General features: G+C 46.6%; 1 protein-coding gene across 2 annotated transcripts in view; it reads left to right on the forward strand.

Moving 5' to 3' along the window:
* Positions 1-21,667, forward strand: part of LOC143997729 (E3 ubiquitin-protein ligase TRIM39-like) — a 59,785-nt gene extending 38,118 nt beyond the window's left edge. For both annotated transcript variants that reach the window (XM_077493512.1, XM_077493513.1), the window contains exon 2: positions 17,974-21,667. In XM_077493512.1, the coding sequence (XP_077349638.1) occupies positions 18,074-19,660 (1,587 nt within the window). In that variant the 5' untranslated portion in view covers positions 17,974-18,073 and the 3' untranslated portion in view covers positions 19,661-21,667. The remainder of the gene's footprint in view (positions 1-17,973) is intronic.
* The last annotated feature ends 829 nt before the right edge of the window (positions 21,668-22,496 follow it).

Here is a 22,496-nt window from a genome sequence, read left to right on the forward strand (position 1 = left end):
TCATCGGCCCACCGGGAAACTCCCGGAAGTCCCGATGGCCAGTACATGCCTGTGGCTATGGGTCAGGCTCAGAGACCAGTAGCTATAGCAGTGGAGGGGTTCTCACCGATCGGCAGGATAGGTACACAAGCAGGTCACCCTGGCGGATGATGCAAGCTTGGGGGTCTAAGCACTAACTGGTCTTCACCAGAGCTCCTGGTGGTAGAGATGGGTGTTGCTGTGTGCCAGGTCATGGTTCTTAGGATTACCCTACCAGGAGGTTAGCAAGTCGGAGGCTAATAGCAGATGCACCATGTAGGGATCAAACAGAAGTGTAGTCAGTAAGCATGCCAAAGCTCAATAACAAATGGTTACAGGTTGCGATCAAATGGAACTGTAGTCAAGGAACAAGGCAACAATCAGTATTAAGTGGTAGTAAAGATATGGACAGTAGCAGGAGTGAAAGGAGCAAGATATTGGCTGGCGTGAGCCCAATAATCTGGCAAACAGAATTGTAAAGATCAGGAAGTTCATAGGAGGAGAAAAGAGTTCAATGTTCATCAGAGACATGGTACAAGGAAAGATTGACCAAGGAATCAGACGGGTAACTGTCCAGCATCTCAGGTGGCACAGCAAAGTGCTACAGCCAGACACTACATAGGTCACAGGTTCATATCTGGACCCTGATAGTGAAGGCCAAGGCTCAGCCTTAGAAGGTGTGAATCTCTGCCTGAAGGCCATGTGGGCCTTAACCATCCTATGATAGTGACAATGAACTTGAACTACCAGTTTTGTGGCTGTTGTTCTCCAGTGTAGGCAGAGGCTCCTAGATGCCAAGACCCACTCAGTGTCTAATAACCTAAGAATCTTTTGGAAGCATTAAGGCCCTTCTAGGTAGCAACCCAAAAGATTCACAAACGGTGTGATAAGGAATACCTACAAACCTCTGCTCTTGATGAACAGTTTTGAAAGTTTATTTAAAAAATAAAAAAAAATCTAAGTAAGATTAGGTGCTGTGACCATTCCGATAAGTCAAGTGTTAAACTAGAAGCTGATGTCTTCAGCAAGTGGAGATTTTTAAACCCCAGTCTTGGATATTTGTCATGGAGGATGTTCTAAAACATCTTCCATATTAACTCCTTAAGATTTTGCACAAAACGCACATTACAAATTACAAGAAATGTCTTTCTATTTTAATGGAACACCTTATCATCCATAACCTGAAATGCCTTGGAGTACAATACCAGGAGACTGTGGTCTGTGCATAACATGACCTTCCAAAGACATTCTAACACACATTCTAAAATACATTCTGCTATATAAAGAAAATAAAAAAACATTTGCATATAAGCACTTAATACTGTCATTTAGCCTTTAATAAAACATTGAAAAAATATTTTTATCCATATCATCTGAAAAGGATGCCACCTTTCTTCCACTTAGCTGAGACACAGCATCCAAAGTTGCATGGCTGCTATGGCATGAATGGATGCAATGGCTACAAAGTGAGGGTTCCCCACAAACAGTGATTATATATATATATATATATATATATATATATATATATATATTGTGACAGAGCGAGGCTCTGTCCCTATGAAATTAAAGGTAAAGGAGACACAGAGTTTGCATATCTGCGGACTGCAGGACTACAGAGTGTAGAGTTTAAATGGAGAAAACTGCTCTGTCAGTTTTCTCCAGGTTTTGCTAGCTCCAGATGGGATTCTGTAGTTTGGAGATCCCTGAGAGTTATGGGTGGGACGGGATCTCCAACCCTGTGTCCGGGTCTTGAGGCTAGCGAGCAGGGTGTGTGCCCAGCTGCACACAGCCCATATAACGAGGGGATTTGTGTAGGATGGTGGTGTGTGTGAGCAGTTTGCTGCTTGAAGCTGTGCATGTCCAAAGCTGTGTGAAGGACTTGAAGCTGTGTGCGTCCAAGGAGCCGTGTGCTGTGTGTCGAAGGGTTTGAAGCTGTGTGCGTCCAAGCAGTTTGTTGGAAGGGGCAAGTACCTATAGCAGCACTACTGTTGAAGAGTAGCCAGGTGGGCTAGCATTTTCGTTTGGATTCTGTTGTATTTAATTTAAGCTTGGACCCCTGCGTGGGATTACTGGATGGACTAATATTTTGTTTTCTTCTAATAAACGTGGGCTACCAGGCCCTTAACCATACACGCCTGACTGATGTGGACAAAAAAATGCATCTACCAATTGAGCTAAACACCCCAATGTCACTATATATATATATATATATATATATATATATAAATGAGAGGTGGAGAGTATCTCCTTCACTACTGTGTATAATCAGTCAGTACAGTATGTAAGCAGGTGCAGTTAGCTAGTCTGCCAATATGGGGCCCCTTTTAGTTAGATCCCTCTTATAAGGGTATAATTGATGAGGCAAGGCCCAGTTATAAGCTAGGTTGGGAGGAGCCCTAGTACAGTTGTGGCATGGGAACCAGAGACCCCACCATCAGTTGATTGTAGCTGATGGAGGCCCTGGACAGGGCTGGGGGCCAGGGAGAGATAGACCTGCACGCAGGAGAGCCGGCTGTCGACTTCCTCAAACCTTATGGAAGTTGGGCTAGGGTGGGTTGCAGAAGGCCTTTTAGCCCAGACCAAAAGATCCCTACAGTAAGGCTATCCCCTGGAGGCTCCGGGAGAGGTGTAGCATACATTTGGTTTTATCATTAGTGTCTGTGCCGTGCACTATTGTCAATAACGAGGTAAGGAGGCCGAGATGCTGAGAGGGCTCCCCTTGCGGCCGAGTGCAGTGCAACCCTGAAGGTGGCACAGGGATGCAGTGCCCACAGTAGCACAGGTTGCCGGGTAGCAGCAGTAGATGGAAATGCTGAGCAGACCAGTCTCTGGAGGCAACTGTGCAAGAAGTCCAAGGCGGGGTCAGGGTCAAGCCGAAGGTCAAACACGGGAGGTCAATCCGGAGGTAAGAGGGATGGATGCTGAACTGGAGGCCAGGAAACGGAAGTCAAGCCAAGCCGAGGTCGGGTGCCGGGAGCAGACAAGGAGTATCAGGGACAAGCCAGAAGTCGGAGCCAGGAGAGTAATCGGAAGCAGGTCAAACAAGCCGGGTCGGTAACAGGAGATCAGGTAGCGGAGATAACAGGCACGGGTACTCAGGAAGAGCTGACGATAAACCAGCAATGTGATGCTGTCAGGTGAACGTTTAAATAGGCACGACGCTTGGGTTACGTCGTGAGCGCGCCACCACGTTCGTACGCCTACGACGTGTAACGTAATGCGTTCGTACTACCCGGCGCACGCGTACTCGATCAGAAGCTCCATCAGGCGTTCGTCTGAGAATCATATTGCGTCTTCGTGGGCGCTGACGCGCGTCGACACGATCGTGTCTCACGAGGTAACTCCTATTTCCCTGACAGTGCCCCCCCCCAAGGGGCAGCCTCCGGATGCCTAAACGAGCCCATTTTTCAGGATGAAGACATCGAAACCTGTGTATGAGTCTAGGTGCATGTACAAAACTTGCAGGTTCCCAAGAATTTTCTTCAGCCGAATACCCCTTCCATTTAATTAGAAATTGGATTGTCCTACCTCTCCGACGACAATCAAGGATAGATTCGACTTCAAATTCGGTTTCATCACCAACCTGGACCGGAGGCGGGGGCACTTCTTCTCTACCTGAAAAAGGACTGGAGATGACACGTTTGAGAAGGGAGACATGGAAAACGGGATGAATTCTGAGAGATTTAGGCAAAGCAAGTTCGAATGCTACAGGGTTAATTACACGTCTAATCTCAAAAGGGCCCAGGAACTTGGGTCCCAACTTCCGAGATGGACATGACAATTTTAAATTCACAGCAGAGAGCCACACTTTATCCCCTATCTTAAAGGCAGGGTTAATTCTCCTTCTCTTATCATAATGTCTCTTGTATTCCTCCTGAGCCTTCTTCATGGTATCCTGGAGCAACTGATAGTTAGTTTGGATGAGGTTTACTCTGTCCTGAACGGCTGGGACCGTAGATTCAGGAATGGTATTGGGTAAGAACGAAGGGTGGAACCCGTAATTTGCCCAAAAGGGTGATTGGTTGGTCGAGCCATGCACTGAGTTGTTGTACGCGAATTCCGCGCAAGGGAGAAGGGAGGCCCAATCATCCTGGGAAAAAGAACAAAAGCATCGCAGATACTGTTCGAGCGTCTGGTTGGTTCTCTCTGTTTGTCCATTACTCTGTGGGTGATAGGCTGAGGATAGACATATTCTAATTGACAACAACTTACAGAGCTCTTTCCAGAACCTGGAGGTGAATTGCACCCCTCTATCTGACACAATGCTGTCAGGTACACCATGTAGGCGGACAACTTCTTTAATGAAGATTCTTGCGGTATCCAAGGCGGAGGGGGTCCCTTTCATAGGCAGAAAGTGCGCCATCTTAGATAGGCGATCCACTACTACCAAGATGGTAGTGTGCTCTTCAGAAGGGGGCAACTCCACAATGAAGTCCAAAGAGATTTCCTTCCACGGTTTTTCTGGGACTGGTAGCGGCCTTAACAGGCCCCAGGGTCTAGTGTTAGACCCCTTGTTTCGTTGGCAGGTTGTACAGGAATCAACGTACTCTTTACAGTCAGATCTTAAGGTAGGCCACCATAAGGACCGCTGCACAAGATCAATCGTCTTCCGCACCCCAAAATGGCCGGCCAGTGGGTGGTCGTAGAAGGTCCTTAGTACGAGTAACCTGGCCTGCTGAGGCACAAAAATTTTGTTCTGGTGCCATAGAAGCCCGTCTTGACTTCTCAAGGAAGAAGCTTCTATGTCAGTACATTGGTTAGAGGCCTGTGCTATCGAAGCCCTTAGGTCCGGTTGCATTAGTAGGAAATTCCGGGGAGACAGAATTGTACTAGGTGTAATCTTCTCTGAGGAGTCTGGGAACATCCGGGACAAGGCATCTGCCTTGCCATTTTTTGATCCTGGACGGTAGGTCACATGAAAATTAAACCTTGAGAAGAATAAAGCCCAGCGGGCTTGTCGAGGTCTCAGACGTCTGGCTGTGCGAAGGTATTCTAAATTTTTATGGTCGGTGAAGACCAGGATGGGGTGAGCGGCACCTTCCAAGAGATACCTCCACTCTTCAAGGGCGGTCTTGATTGCCAAAAGCTCCCGGTCACCTACATCGTAGTTCCTTTCTGGGGGACTCATCTTCCGTGAAAAGAAGGCTACAGGGTGCAATAATGCCTTGGGACCTTGTCGCTGGGATAGAATTGCTCCTGTGGCCACCTCTGAGGCATCGACCTCCAGAACGTAGGGTAAGGCGGGATCTGGATGCTGCAGAATAGGTGCGGTAGTGAAGAGGGTTTTGAGCTGGTCAAAGGCAGATTGTGCTGCTGGAGTCCAGAGAAACTTGATATGCTGACGAGTGGTCTGCGTGATGGGTGCTACTATGGTGGAGAAGTTCCTTATGAACCTCCGGTAGAAATTAGCAAACCCAATGAACCTTTGAACGGCCTTCTTGTCAGAAGGAGCGGGCCAGTCTAGGATGGATTTCACTTTCTGGGGGTCCATGGCGATTCCACCTGTGGAAATGATGAGTCCCAGGAACTGAATAGATTCTTTTTCGAAGTCGCATTTCTCGGCCTTAACGAATAGTCCGTGGGTCCTGAGTATACCTAACACTTTTTTAACATGTGTTCTATGGAGTTCTAGAGTGGTCGAGAAGATCAGAATGTCGTCCAAGTAGGCGACGACGAAGTGGTCCAAGTACTCCCGGAGGATGTCATTAATAAAGTGCTGGAAAGTTGCTGGGGCATTGCATAATCCGAAGGGCATGACCAAGTATTCAAAATGCCCAAATCTTGTTCTGAATGCCGTCTTCCACTCGTCCCCCTTCCGGATACGGACGAGGTTGTAGGCTCCACGTAGGTCAAGCTTAGTAAAAATGCGGGAAGTGTGGAACCTTTGGAAAAGTTCTGGGATGAGCGGAAGTGGGTAGCGGTTTTTGAGGGTGATGTTATTTAGTTCCCTGTAGTCCACGCACGGTCTTAGAGTCTTGTCCTTTTTTTCTACGAAAAAGATGCCCGCACCAGCAGGGGATGAGGAAGGACGGATGAATCCCTTTGCCAGATTCTCATCTATATACTGTCTTAAGGCCTCAAGTTCAGTCTCGGAGAGAGGGAAAATCCGGCCAAAGGGAATGGGAGCTCCTGGCAATAATTCGATGGGGCAGTCATAGGGGCGGTGCGGAGGTAAGATATCCGCCTTTCTCTTGTCGAATACGTCCCTGAACTCTTGGTAAGCTGCTGGTATGTTAGGAGCGGGACTGAGTACGGGTTGGACGGTCAAACAGCTGGACAAGTTCCTAGATTCGGGGTCCAGACAGTGTTGTTGGCAGTAAGCTGAAGTGAAGGCTATTTCTTTCTTGGACCAATCAATCCGAGGATTGTGTGCCTGAAGCCACGGGATTCCTAGGATGACGGGAAACATGGGAGAACATAGGACGTCGAACTTAATAAACTCCCGATGACCTGAATCTGTGGTCGCTAGGATGGGTCTTGTTTCCCTGGTAACATGGCCAGAGCTAGGTAGGGAGCCATCGGCCAGACGGACAGTCAGCTTTTGTTTCTTCAAGAGAAGCGGGAGAGCAAGATTTTTAGCCAGGGTTAAATCCAGAAAGCAGCTGCAGGCCCCAGAGTCCAGTATTGCCAGTAAGCGGATCTCCTGACCTGATACCGTCAATGTGACAGGAAGGGTGATGTGGGTTGAAGCGGGTTTCGTTACCTGGAGATGACATGGAGTGCAGGGGGTTGATTTACTTGGCCTGGTGGGACAGTGGTCAATACGATGTCCTGATTCCCCACAATAGAAGCAGAGATGTGCCTGACGGCGGCGAAGCCTCTCTTCAATGGTCAAGGGAGAGCGGAACAGGCCATTCAGAACAGAGGATGCCACTGGGCAGGCCGGAGGTGGAGCCTGGGTAGGGTTGAAGGTCCCAGTGCGTTCAGACCGGCGTTCACGTAGGCGCCTATCAAGCTGAGTGGTGAGTTGGATGAGTTCCTCAAGTGTTGGGGGGACCTCCAATCTAGCTAGTTCGTCCTTGAGGACCTCAGACAACCCCATCCGGTACTGATATTTTAAAGCTGCCTCATTCCAGCCAACATCTGCAGACCAAGTACGGAACTCTACTGTATAATCCTCTGCAGGCCGCTCACCCTGGCGGAGGGAGTACAAAGTTGCTTCGGCTGTAGTTGTCCGAAAGGGATCATCGTATAGGCGGGCCATAGCTTGAAAAAACTGATCCAAGGTACTAATGGAAGAGCTGTGTTGCTCTAGTAAGCCGTGAGCCCAGGTCTGGGGATCGTCCCTTAGTAGTGAGATGGTAAAACCCACTTTGGTCATTTCAGAAGTAAAGGTCTGAGGCTGCAGGGAGAAGTACAAGTGGCATGAGTTCCTGAAGGACCTAAATTTTCTTCGGTCCCCATGAAAATGTTCTGGTGCAGGGACTCGTGGCTCTGGAGAGATTGAGACTATAGCGGTAGGACCTTGGCCAGAGAGGATAGATGGCTCAGGAGGGTGCTGCAGGCGTTCCTCCAACCGAAGGTATTTCTCTTGGAGACCCTTAATCGCTGGGGTCAGGGCCATGACTTCCCGTAGGATGACCTCTATCGGGGAGTTGCCTCTGTCGGCCTCTGACATTTTGGCTGGTTTATACTGTCAATAACGAGGTAAGGAGGCCGAGATGCTGAGAGGGCTCCCCTTGCGGCCGAGTGCAGTGCAACCCTGAAGGTGGCACAGGGATGCAGTGCCCACAGTAGCACAGGTTGCCGGGTAGCAGCAGTAGATGGAAATGCTGAGCAGACCAGTCTCTGGAGGCAACTGTGCAAGAAGTCCAAGGCGGGGTCAGGGTCAAGCCGAAGGTCAAACACGGGAGGTCAATCCGGAGGTAAGAGGGATGGATGCTGAACTGGAGGCCAGGAAACGGAAGTCAAGCCAAGCCGAGGTCGGGTGCCGGGAGCAGACAAGGAGTATCAGGGACAAGCCAGAAGTCGGAGCCAGGAGAGTAATCGGAAGCAGGTCAAACAAGCCGGGTCGGTAACAGGAGATCAGGTAGCGGAGATAACAGGCACGGGTACTCAGGAAGAGCTGACGATAAACCAGCAATGTGATGCTGTCAGGTGAACGTTTAAATAGGCACGACGCTTGGGTTACGTCGTGAGCGCGCCACCACGTTCGTACGCCTACGACGTGTAACGTAATGCGTTCGTACTACCCGGCGCACGCGTACTCGATCAGAAGCTCCATCAGGCGTTCGTCTGAGAATCATATTGCGTCTTCGTGGGCGCTGACGCGCGTCGACACGATCGTGTCTCACGAGGTAACTCCTATTTCCCTGACAACTATATTGAAGCGCTAATCTGCCCTGTCAATGTGGGATTGGGTGCAGGGGTTCACTATCTGCGGAGTGGGCACTTGGATGTCACCTGGCCTCTTTCACCAATGCGGCGGATACAGGGCTTGTTTCCGCTTCAATGCTGGGGGTTTTGGCATTGGCCCAAGGCTTTCCTCAGGAGGCTGAGTTGCCTTTCCCAACGGATTAGGGCATCAGTCCTGGTTGGGCTGTATGGTGTTGGCTGCTCCGCCAGATGTTGTCATCAGCAGCACCGAGCACACGTGCGGTGATGAACGGCGCCAGCTGCACCGGATGTAGCATTTGTTGTGCTCACCAGCGTGGTCTACATGGATCACATGGTCAGGCAGTGGGGATATTTAAGGGGTGGTCTACCTCTCATTTTCAGAAGCACTTTGAGGAGCGTAGGTCGCTATTTGGAATATGGGGTGTAGTTGCTATGTATGTTGTACTATAGTAGTGGATCTTATTGTATGCTTTGTTATAGGTGGATGGTACGGAGGGGAAGCTACAGTATATCACTTAGACCCCTTCTTTTGTTTGACCTCCTTGACATGGCCCTTCTTCTATATTTCTTTTCCCCATATTGTTACTTTGGGCATAGTGCTCATTGATGCTTGAGTATCTATTTTCTGGGGTTCGATACCCAGTCTCTTGCATTTGTCATATATTTCCTCTTACCTCCCCCCCTTTTTTATCTTTTGAGGAGTTATCCGGTACCATTTGAGAGCTTTACCCTTCCCTGTCTTATCCCATGTATGGAACCCCTTGTTGGGCTCCTGTGCATACATGCAAGTATGTTTTATGCATTACTACGGTGGCTATGTTTTGTTTAGGGACTTTCAATTAGATAAAGTGGGATTCATTTTTTATTCTAGGCTACAATATGTGATTTGGGAGAGGATTTTCCCCCCTCATGGGTGCCTCAGTGCCCACGCTCCTATACACATGTCTACTTTCCTGGGCAAGGCGAACACTCCATTAGTTGCATGACATATGAACGCGTGATGTTTACTTCCTATCCTATATGACTGTAATTGATATTTTTTGTATTCATATAGTGAGACCTGTGTTATTTTGCTGTGTGTGCTGAAGAAGCAAAAGCGAAACGCGTTGATATACAGAATACAAACGACTTGCTCAATTGTTCACGATTTTAAAGTATAATTCACCAACCCTATGTATTAATATGTTTTCCGTATGTGACAAAGTTTATGTGCTTTTTGTTTTAAATCATTTGTATCAATAAAATGTTATGATTTTATGAACTTAGTCTCTCATCTGCCTCTAAAGTCTGATTCATACACTTTTTTTTTTTCCTTTTGTACTCACCTTTACATGTCACAGCTAATCGGGCCCATTTTAAAATATAATTAATATCAAGGAACTCTCTTTTCGAATACCAAGATCCCATAAAAAAAAAAGAGAATTGAGTAAAAAAAAAAGTGTATCATTTCCTCCTAGAACCGTAGAAGCTCTTCCAAGCAAATCTTTTAATATACAAGAATAGAATCTGCCAGTGATGGCCTCTACTATTAAACATTCTAGTAGCCTGGTTATCATACTGACCGTACTGCTTTAATATTTTCTGAGTCAAGTACTTTGTAGAACCAGTATGATAATTAGAAGTTCTGGCTTATTTCGCTACAGGGATGAGTGAATCTGCCCAGGTTCAATTCCCAAGGCACTCGTCAGAATCCTGCTTGAAATCTGCAAAACCTGAACTTCGCATCAAGCCCCATTGAAAGGTTACTTTTGACACTAAATTCTGTCCATTTTCCAGTCTAATAGGCAAGCTATTATCGTAAAAGGGCATGGGACTGGACACTGCAATGGAACTTAACAAAGCAAAAAAAGTTTAAAAAATAAAAACTGCACAGCAAGGAGATGGCCCTTTTTAATGTGACATTGAAGTAACTTTGAAAAAACACAGATTCTTTACATTAAATAAATTAATTCACTTGTGCTCTGCTATTAACCACTTGATGGGCGCGATATAGCCAATCAACAGTTACAGCGTGGGCTTAGATTGCCAGGAGGGCGTACGTGGGCATCCTGTGCTCACGCTGAACGGGTGCCCCCCTGCAGTGTGCGAACGCCACACTTTGTGATCACTGAGTCCCACGATCGGAGTAAAGGGCTTATCCCGGCCCTTTATCATGTGATCAGCTGTCAGCCAGTGCAAAATTTTGTCAATTGTTTTTATTTTATTTTTTTTCAATTATATTTTTTATAATTATTTTACAATTTTTTAATTTTTTTAATACTTTTTGCAATATATATATTTTTTAATCCAGCCTTGTCGGCGGTCTTTGGTGAGATATTAGGGGTCTAAACAGACCCCTGACATCTCCCCTTTGAGGCAGAAAAATGGACTGAGGACACAGATTCCCCACTCCCCTTTCTCTGCAGCCTCAGCATTGAAGATGAATGGACAGGAGAAAGCGGGTCCCGTCCATTCATAAACTGAAGCAGAGTAACACACAGGTTACTCTGCTTAGTTACTACAGGACATAGAGAGCATTCCGTAGCGATCACTCTCAATCTCCAATTCAGACAAGGGGCCAGAAAATTACATATTTACCAGGCCCCTACCTCCGCTCTCCATCCTGACACATTCCCCCAGCAGCCGGCGGGAGAGAAGAGGAGGTAGCCGGCTGGTGGGGGACAAGGGGGCAGAGGAGGACACAGCAGACCGAGAAGAATGGGGGAGCAGAGGAGGAGGAGAATGGGTAGCGGAGAAGGAGGAGAATGGGGTAGCGGAGAAGGAGGAGAATGGGGTAGCGGAGAAGGAGGAGAATGGGGTAGCGGAGAAGGAGGAGAATGGGGTAACGGAGAAGGAGGAGAATGGGGTAACGGAGAAGGAGGAGAATGGGGTAACGGAGAAGGAGGAGAATGGGGTAGTGGAGAAGGAGGACACAGTGGGCTGGGAGACAAAACGGGCTGCAGAGGAAGAGAATGAGAGCGGGGAAGGAGGACACAGTGGGATGGGAGAGAACACAGGGAGCCGAGGAGGAGGACATGGAGAACAGCCCGGGAGGATTGGCGCGACAGGAGGGGACAGTTGTATGCACTGATAGCCACGGGAGGGAGAGGAGGAGAAGCAGCTGTCATGCAGGGAAATCTGTGCTTACAGCTGTCCCTCCCCAGCTGTGAACCAAGGGACAATCATCCATGTGTGCAGGCTGGGTCACAGTGGGCCCCCCTCGGAGGCCCGTGTGCAGGGAACACCATGCACCCATGGAGGATATGCCACTGGCACCATCAAATACTATAGCAGCGCTCCTGTCAGTCCATAATCTGACTGGCATTCATATAGTTGGATCATATGAGAAACAGTTTAATGACAGTTGGTGATTAAAGTCCAGATAGCAGATGGTGGTCCTAGTGATACATGAAAAAGCGTGCACCATACACCAAGATCCACAGCACGTGCGTCACACTCCCCTAGGGGTTCACACTCACCAGATATATGTATATCTCAAGCCTTGAAATACTGATATGGCTGTCATCCAAATAGCAGGTATGGCCAGAGCTGAGTGTCACTTCCACAGGTGGTCAGATATAGAAGAAAAACTCCACATAGCGTGATCCTGTTTACCTTTTATTGGCGTCTTAAACCTCATTTAATACAGCACTTCCAAACAATAAACATCAACAAGCAAATGTAAAAGTTAAGTGTTATCACCAGCCCGTTGGAATGAGGATCAACCAAACATTATAGGAGTAACAAACGCTGATCAGTCCCGGTTGTCTCTCTCTGTCGGTGACACGCAAACGTCACTTCCGATCGCTGTAAGGTCACACTCTGACGTGTTTTGTCATTACGACTTTGTCTGAGGGCATGGATGGGTGATTAAATACTACCAAAAGAAAGCTCTATTCGTGTGGAAAAAAAATGTAATATGGGTACAGTGTAGCATGACCGTGCAATTGTCATTCAAAGTGTGACAATGCTGAAAGCTGAAAATTGGCATGGGCAGGAAGGGTGTATAGGTGCCTAGTAAGCAAGTGGTTAAAAAAATGTGCAATACTACTCTATAACAAAGTGCAATAAAATATAGCAAAATCCCATCATCTATACATCAATATCAAATAAACATGAATAAATATAAAAATAAATCAAGTGTTAGCAGAATCAAAAATGTGACATAAAACACTTTAAACATTAATAACATACAGTATGATCACTAACACATGATGGTTAGGCCAAAATATAAGAGGAGAGAGAAAAGGCAGATTTCATTTTGAAATATCAATAGAGTGTATTATTTGAGAGACAATAGCCACAAATATTGTGCAGTGGCTGGACAGAATGTAATTAGCTTGGTTAAGCTACAATATAAAAGGGAGAATCTATTCCAAAATTGTGCTGAAATAAACATCAGAGGGTAGTGCAGGGGCAGGCTAATCATGGAGTGCATAACGCACCATGCTGGCTGATGGGTGTGGCCAAAATTGAAAGTACAGTGGGAGAGGCTGAAAGGTGTAGACCTGAACTTACTCTGCTTTGGGTCAATAGTGCACAGAGTGCAAGGGTCTGGAGTGCATAATACAAAACATTTCTGGGGTCTGGAAGCAAAGCGCACCTTGTGCAGGGGACAAGAATAAGTAAGGCACAAAAGATAGAGGTCAGGCGTAAGTTATGCACAGAGTGCAGAGGTCAGCAGTAAATGGTTCACACAAATCTCCACAGAAAAAAATTCCCAGCCCTCCCATCTTTCCACCACCACCCCTGCAATCACCACCATAAGCATCACCCCAGCAAAAAATGATCTCCCCCTTCCAAACAAAAATTTTCCAGCAGCGCAAACTCTCCACTCTCCTTCTACAAGCAAAACAATCCCCTCTGACACATCCCCCTCAGCATAAACACTGCCTCCCAAAAGAGAATCCAGCAACACCAAAATCCCCGGCCCTGCCCTCCAATCAACGGCACTGCAACCATCAACTCACTCATTTGCCTTTTTTGAACTGAAGTGCTCAAGTGTGCAACTGGTGTAGATGCAGAGGCGGCCCGTCCATACGTGGCGCAGGGATGCTGCCCCTCTAATCTACATATAGGACACTGAGCGCATGGCTTCCAACTGTTTTTTCTTTTTTTGAAGCACATGATAAGAGCCTGGGGCTCAAATTGGTTTAAAAAAAAGGTGGACTCGGGGGGCACAGAGCACTGCGCCCTGAGCCCACCCAGTTGTGTGACAATAGCAAATTAATATTCGCTATTGTCTTCCCGATTCTCCTCCCTGCCAATCAGGAAGCGGGGCGGATTGGCCAGGGAATCTTAGTTGCCCCCACTAAATATTTAGCAACATCCGCTACAGTGTAGGTGGACAAGCTGGCTGAACCCGGGTGAGTGTGCATGGTCGCAGGTCCATCAAGCAGAAATGTATGGCACCCTGGCCCCCTGGTGCTGGGATTGCAGTGGCCTGTTTTTTGTGGGTAAGTCCCATCAAATGGACTGCAGCCCTCTGCGGCTTCTGCCAATAGACAAAATTTACTCTTGCTGCTCTTCTGCCTCTCCCTTTAGAACTTTTCTCCTCTCCAATTGGTGGCACTCATGGACAGTTTGCCACCTTCTCATCCATTCCCTCATTGCTAGAGCCCACATGAAAGTAAGCCTATTGCTGCTCCTTGCCTGATGTCCCCTCTTTCTATAGTCCTGGCAACATCTTCCTCATTCTCAATATCTGAAATGAGGAATACTTGCATATGACCAAGAGTATCCTCCTACAGCAACTTCAAAGTTATTGTGTAATCAAAATCCCGCTGATTCCTCATTGTGAGTTTGTGGAGCTATGGTGGAATTAGCAGAAGAGAAGGAAGAAGAGGGCACATTAACAGCAGTGGAAAACAACTGGCTGCTCTGCACCTGGGAGGAGGAAGAAGAGGAAGGCTTTGTCAGCCACACACAGGGCCATCTTTAATATTGATTGGACCCTGGGCAAAACTTTTCTTGGGGCCCCACCCCATGCAGTTTTGCTCTCCACCTGCTCTGAGACATACAATAAATAACAGCTATACTTAAAATCAGTTTAGGCAGCTATTGCAATTGGATGCCAGAGGTTACAGTGTATCATTACCGCTCACTGACTAGTTGCTAGAGGTTACAGCACACATTATGGCTCACTCATTGGTTGCTAAAGGTTACAGCACATGATTTCTGCTTGTTGATTGGTTGCTAGAGATGTGGATATGACCTCATGGGGACATGATATACATATCAATCCGGCTGACCGCCACTATTTACATATGAATGCTGCCGCTTTTTACATATGAATGCCGGTAATTTACATATAAACATAGGAGTCATCTGTACACAAAAATAGGGCAGAGGTGTGCAGCATTAGTAGCAGCATTTCACACTGAGATATTGGCACACAACACAGGGCTAAAACTTAATTTAATCCAGGATAGTTGGCAAGTATGAGGCAGCTGCTTTGGGCCCCACAACAATGACGGGGCCCAGGGCAGCTGCCCCTTTTGCCCTGCCTTAAAAACGGCCCTGGCCACACAACTACTTTCTGTGTGTCCTCTGGCTGCATAGCACACATAAAACAAGGCAGACATCCCCTGCTGCTAGAATTCCTTACCCAACCACTGTTTTGTCCTGCAGAACCTGTCCACCTTTACTACCTCCTCGTGTACAACCTCTGCCTCTTCCTTTCAGCCTTCCTAATTAAAGCGGTTCTGAGCTGACGATTTTTTTTTTTTTGGAATGTTTAAAAATTATGTCTTGTTAATAACATCCTTACTTGTAGTGACGATGCCCGTTATCCATGTCCTTTTTTTCGGTATAATCGATTGTTTATAAAAATGTTTTTCGGCGGATGTCATCTTGCTTGTGGGCATTTGAAGCCCACAAGCAATCACTTCCTCCTTCCCTCGATTTGGGGGAACCAGCATTCCTTGCTGGTTCCCGCGCACGCTCAGTGGCTACAGCTATGAACGGCGTAATCCTAAGGGCCGGTTCACACAGGGGGCGACACGAGGCGACACGACTTGCCGTGCTGCGACCTGCCGCGACCTCAGCGGCGACTTGCAAATGACTTCTGTATAGAAGTCAATGCAAGTCGCCCCGAGGCCGCCCAAAAGTAGTACAGGAACCTTTTTTCTGAGACGGAGCGACTCGAGTCGCTCCTCTTAGAACGGTTCCATTGTACAGAACGGGCGCGACTTGTCAGGTCGCGTCACGGCAAGTCGTGTCGCCTCGTGTCGCCCCCTGTGTGAACCGGCCCTAAATGTTGCCATGACAACGGGTGGCATCTAAGTAAGTTACCGCCCCCCTTTCACGTGAGATTTCGCTTCGGCTAGGTGCACTTACTCCTGGGATGAATTACACGAGATCCCAGGAGACAGTTGTTGAGATCAGCAAAAATGATGCTGATACCCGCAGGAACCCCCCGCCCACAGTCGCAGGGAAAGATTAGTAGGACCACAAACCCCAGCAGATAACTAAAGGTAGGAGGAAAATAATTAAAAATAAACGAGCATTGAGCACTATTTAAAGGATATTAAAAACAATGGCATTACCATTGAAAAGTGTGTGCAGAACCGCTTTAAGGAGATTGACTAAGTATAATGGCAGCTGAACTTTGAATATGGGAAGAGAGGTTAAGGTAACCAAAATATGTAGCCCACCACACTGCAATCCACAGTGATTTAGCACAATACAACACAAAGGGTTTGCCTCAAACTCATGGTAACTGCAAATCCGACACTCATCATCCCTACATGCCTGTTTCAGCCCTTGTACACACGGTCGGACATTTCAACAACCAAATCCGTCGGATTTTGTCTGACGGATTGTGTCCGAAACTGTTGCGCACACACACGGTCGGACAAAGTTGTCGGAAAATCCAATTGTACATAACGTGGTGACGTTATTTCGTTACAACGGGACTACGTTCAGGCTAGTAGCCAATAGCTTTGGTCTAGGAATTTTATCTGAGCATGCGTGGCACCTTGTCCGTCGGAGTAGGCGACACATGATCGGAGTATGTCCGATCGGACCATTTTGTCGGAAAATATTTCCAGCAAGTTGGAAAATTTGGTCCGACGGATATTCCGACGGAAACAGTCCGATGCATACCACACACAGTCGTATTATCCGACAAAACGGTCCGATAGGACACATTCCGACGGATTCCCTGACCGTGTGTACAAGGGCTCAGATTGCTGAAGTCTGAGGCCAGGCAGTGAGTTTTGCAAAACCTTTTTCTCCCAAAAATACAATACAGAAAGAAAAGGCATAAAAAGAGCAAAATTCTGGTTAAAAATTTTTTATTCAAGTATGTATTCTAAACTATCTATTGCTCTCAGCCTCCTCCAAATCTCCACGTTTCTTTATTTTCTTTTTCTATTTGCTGCAGTGATCTTACCCGTTAAATGGCGGCTATGTTCGTTCTCCATGGTTCCACTGTATGTAGGGACATCATCATTGGTCACCGTCTCATGCCCGCTCCTGAGGTGCACTATACACTTTGGTATTCATAGTGTGCATAGAGCAGTGCACATTACAGCAACCAATGGGGGTTATTTACGAAAGGCAAATCCACTTTGCACTGCAAGTGCACTTGGAAGTAAAGTCGCTGTAGATCCGAGGGGGACATGCAAGGAAAATAAAAAACTGCATTTTAGCTTGCACATGATTGGATGGTAAAATCAGAGGAGCTTCCCCTCATTTCATGTCTACCCCTCAGATTTAGAGCGACTGCACTTCCAAGTGCACTTGCAGTGCAAAGTGGATTTGCCTTTCGTAAATAACCCCCATTGTGTACTACTGGCTTCACACAAACAGAAATGGGGGGAGGGGGGAAGAAGGTTCAGGGGTCATGGAGGACATTACATTGAGGCAGAAACATACAGTAAGTAATGATTTAAAGTGGGGTACCCCCTGAAAAAAAAAAAAATTAAAAGTCAGCAGCTACAAATACTGCCGCTGCTGACTTTTAATAATCGGACATTTACCTGTCCCAGGGTCCAGCGATGCGGGGGAACAAAGCCCCCTCCCTCGTTCCCCGCTCCGCTCGCGGCGCCATCATGCGTACTGTGGGCACCCGGCTGTGGCTTCACAGCCGGGCACCCACTGTGCATGCGCAAGCAGCGCAGGGCGCCGTGATACGCCGTACAGTCACCTGGGACACGTGACAGGTCCCAGGTGACTGTGCAGCGCGAGGGGAAGTGATGTCACCAGCCCGGGCAAGGAAGAAGGCAGACTATGAGGGACCCCCTAGCAACAGATATTTAGAGGTGAGTAAAAAAAAAAAAAATTCCAATTTTTTTTTTTTTTACATTTTTTTTAAAGAATTTTAAACAACTTTTTATTTTTTGGTGGCAACACCACTTTAATGTAAAATGAATTAAAAGGCCAATAAGTAGTGAATGCGTATGCATTATTTTTGGAGAACAAGGATATGGTTTAGGATATACAAAGACAAATTTCTAACCGCAATGCCTTGTGTATCTCAACTTTGTAGTTTGTGTGGAGCCCTCTGTTAGAAAATGTGAAATGAAGCTCACAAATCACTACAATCTATAATAAATAGAATAAGTACAACAGTCTAATGTATTGATAGAATCCTTCAATTCATACACATTTTATCTATCCATGTACTTCCTACAGATAACAGCTGCAGGACCAGCTCAGCCCCATCTTGTGACGGGAAATTTGAGACGACCCCTGGATTCTCCGTGACTTTCACTTCTCTCGTCTGCTGTCAGCGATGGCGTCTGCTGACGTGAGACAGGAGCTGGACTGTTCCATCTGTCTGAGCATTTATACAGATCCTGTAAACCTGAGATGTGGACACAACTTCTGCCAGGTCTGTATTGATCGTGTGTTGGATACACAGGAGGGGTCTGGAGGTTATTCCTGTCCTGAGTGCAGAGAAGAGTTCCGGGATCGGCCTGTACTGCACAGGAACATAACACTACGTAACATAGTAGAGGCTTTCCGGTCTACTCAGCCAGATCCGAAGGAGACTGGAATCTTCTGTACACAATGTATTCACTCTCCTGTACCTGCTATTAAATCCTGTTTGATGTGTGAAGCTTCTCTATGTAATGATCACCTGAGAGTCCATAGCAAGGCACCAGAACATGTTCTGATTGAGCCTACCACTTCCATGGAGAACAGAAAATGCTCCATCCATAAGAAGATCCTGGAGTATTACTGCACTGAGGACTCTTCCTGTATCTGTGTGTCCTGCCGGCTGGATGGAGATCACCAGGGACACAAGGTGGAGACTCTGGATGAGGCCTTCCAAAAGCGGAAACAGAAACTGAGAAATGTTCTGCAAAAGCTGATCACAAATAAAGAGGAAACTGAGAAAAGAGTCCAGAGTCTGCAGGAACGCAAGAGAAAAGTAGTGGAAAAGGCAGATGGCATTACAGAGGAGGTCTTGGCCCTGTTTGGAGACTTTAGAAGACAGCTGGAAGACCTGGAGGACAAAGTTCTGAGCGAGATCTTCAGGCAGGAAGAGCGGATCTCACACTCATTGTCTGATCTGATCCATCAGTTGGAGATAAAGAAGGAGGATCTGTCCAGGAAGATGGAGGACATTGAGGAGCTGTGTAACATGACTGACCCACTGACTGTCCTCCAGGAATCAGACACAGGGGACTTGTGTGATACTGAGGAGGGAGATGATGAGGACAGAGAGAGACATGATAGACTCCTCCATGATGGAGGGGATCTGGATGTGTCTGGGATCTCACACACATTACACACAGGGTTATCTGATATGATAAAAGGGGTAAATATATCCTTTAATATACAGGAAGACATATTACTGGATGTGAACACAGCTCATAATAATCTACAGATATCAGATGACATGAAAACGGTATCCAAGTCAGATATAAAGCAGAATCGTCCAGAAACACCGGAGAGATTTAAGGATTATTTTCAGGTATTAAGCAGTCAGAGGTTCTCCTCGGGACAACATTTCTGGGAAGTGGATGTCAGTCAATCAAAGCGCTGGGCAGTTGGCATGTGCTATCCCAGTATAGAGAGGAGAGGAGACCAGTCAGTTATTGAATTTAATAACAAGACTTGGAGTTTCCGCAGCATAAATGATCAATGTTCAGCAATGCATAACAGAAAAGAGACCCGATTAGATGCTAAAATCTCCAGTAACAGAGTCAGGATCGATGTGGATTATGAGGCCGGGCGGCTGTCCTTTTATGATCTGTGTGACCCGATCAGACACCTCCACACCTTCACCACCACCTTCACTGAGCCCCTCCATGCTGCAATAGCTGTAGGGGAAGGTTGTTTAAAAATATATGGGCAGAATAAGGAGATGTAGAAAACGTTCCTACTGCAGGACATCTGATCAGAGTCTACGACTTTAGAAATCTAGCTAATTGTTAAAATGGTTGTTAACCCACAGGGTTAAATTTACATTATCCTCTCGGCTGATTCATTTAATGCCCCCCTGTGACTGTGCTTTATAAAAAAAACACGACGCTAGGGCAGCTATTGGCTACTGGCTATGAACTTCCTTATTCTACATCAGGGATATGCAATCAGCGGACCTCCAGCTGTTGCAGAACTACAGTTCCCATGAGGCATAGCAAGACTCTGACAGCCACAAGCATGACAGCCAGAGGCATGATGGGACTTGTAGTTTAGCCACAGCTGGAGGTCCGCTAATTGCCTATCAATGTTCTACGTCATCACGTTCTAATCCGTCTGACTTTTGGAGTGATCGTGTGCGGCCAAGTCCGTTCGTTTGAAAGTCCGGCGGACCTCAGCTGCAAAGTCCGTCGGATTGTCCGCTGGGAACCAAGTCCGTCGAAAAGTCCGCTCGTGTGTACGCGGCATAAGAGGCAGCTCATATTTCCCTAAGCAATCCTGTAATCTACTGCAAGCAAATGAATAAATGTTCTTTTAAGAGTTCTTGGACTGCCTGCTGATTGTAATTCGTACAGGGGCGGAAGAACGGAGGCAGTTAACAGAAAGGTATTTTGGGCGGCACAGATTATGGGCGGCACAGATTATGGGTGGCACAGTGGTGTAGTGGTTAGCACTCTCACCTAGCAGTAAGAAGGGTCACTGGTTCAAATCCCAACCACGACACTACCTGCCTGGAGTTTGCATGTTCTCCCTGTGCCTGCGTGGGTTTCCTCCAGGTTCTCCGGTTTCGTCCCACAAACCAAACACATGCAGGTAGGTTAATTGGCTTCTGTCCAAAAGTTGGCCTTAGTATATGGGTGGGGGCCTTGGATTGTGGGCTCCTTGAGGGTGGGAACTGATGGGAGTGTGCAATGTACAGGGATAGGGACAATTGTAGACACTCAGGTTGAACTGGATGGACTGGTGTCTTTATTCAACCTTACTAACTAGGTATGAACACACCCAGCAGCCACCAAGGGGAGTAGTGCGCTACACAGGGATATAGCTGCATTTTTGTTTGTAAAGCACAGTCACAGGGGGGACATTACATGACTCAACCAAGAGGATAATGTGAATTCAATTTGAGCAGCAGGAGGGGAGGGGGCGGCACGGACACGGAGGAGAGCACAGAGGAGAGACAGGAGACACAGCGGATGACGGAAGCACGTAAACTGACTACGGTGTCAGGGCTCAGCAGCCATGATATACCGTGGTTAGTTTACAGGATCAGCCAGGTATTTCAGGTGATAGAAGGGCCCAAATGACACGGCACAAGCACTGTGCTGTACAACATGCTTTAAAGGAACAGAATCTTTATTTTGTATTTTTAGGTTAACAAACATTTTAACCTACTACTATGATACAGTAAGTGGCGTCAGGTTATTTAGCCAAATCAGCCGGTTATTTCAGTTATCCAGTAAATGTAATGGATTGGGTCAAATGAGACCATTTTTTTCTTTTTAGATAGAAGGGTTGTCAATAAATTTGTATAATCTGATTCTAAACTAAATATAATTACAAATGAGGGCTATAAAAGTGGATTTTGTTATTTATAGATACAAATGTGACTATATGCAGAAGAGTAGTGCCAAATGTAATTTGGAAGGCTCCTTTAACCTAAAATGACAAAGACCAATAATTTTACAGCAAACATTGTATACATTTTTAACTTGCAGTGTGGTATTAATAACAGCATGCTCAAGGAGCTTCTACTTTTTAAAATGAATTTCAGTTGTAGCATATGAAATAGGTAACATTCATTCTGGTCTTCAATGCATAGGTTTGTATGATACACAATATGGATGGAAACTGTACACACAATATATGGATTGTAAACAGTAGAGGTGTAAAAACAAAAATGCTTACCAAAAGTCAATACACTCTTTGTTACAAAGAAAAAATAAATGTCTGGACTCTGTGCTGTTTATTATTGGATTAGTCTGTAGATTACTAAATCATATATTGGAAGCAGTGGCGGAACTACCAGCAACGTGGGGTGCAAAGTGGGCGGGGCTTGCATTTAATTGAATGTTTAATATCTCAGAAACCGAACCGGCACAAACGCTAATTTTTGCAGCACAAATCAGCACAAACGAATGGTATATTTTTATCCAGGCTTTACAAACATGGGGGGGTGTCAACTTCACACAGCTCCAAAAGAAAGTTCTATTTGTGGGGGGGGGAAAGGACTTCAATTTTTATTTGGGTACAGTGTTGCACGACTGCACAATTGTCCATTAAATTAACGCAGTGCAGTATTGCAAAGAAAAAAAGGCCTGGTCGTTAAAGTGGTTGAGAACCCAAAAAAAATAAATAAAAAAAATAAAATAAAAACCTGCAAGACAAAGGCATAATTCAGCTTACCTGTAGCTACACTGGATATCTCCTAAACCTGCACGGTTTAGGAGCCATCCCCTGTATTTGCATGTGCCGACGTCATGCACGCGCCGTTGCTTCAGTTAGACTGTGCCATTACCGACACCTCCCGCGCGCGCCGGAGTGACGTCATCGCGGCTCCAGCCAATCACAGCGCTGGAGCCTGCGATACCCGGAAGTAACTCCGGGAGCGATGTCGGCCGCCGGAGCGGTGAACGAGGACCGCTGCGGGGGGGGGGGGCTTCGATCTCAGGTAAGTAATTCATAATGAATGGCCCTGATCACAATTGGGATTATTTAGTGACCGGCCCACTGAACCGCTGTGTGAATTATCCAGGACGCAGAGCGCACCTTTGTAGTTTTGTCTGATA

This window comes from Lithobates pipiens, unplaced genomic scaffold, assembly GCF_037356315.1.
Source record: "Lithobates pipiens isolate NorthernLeopardFrog02 unplaced genomic scaffold, aLitPip1_a1.2 Scaffold_19, whole genome shotgun sequence".
Lineage (NCBI taxonomy): Eukaryota > Metazoa > Chordata > Amphibia > Anura > Ranidae > Lithobates > Lithobates pipiens.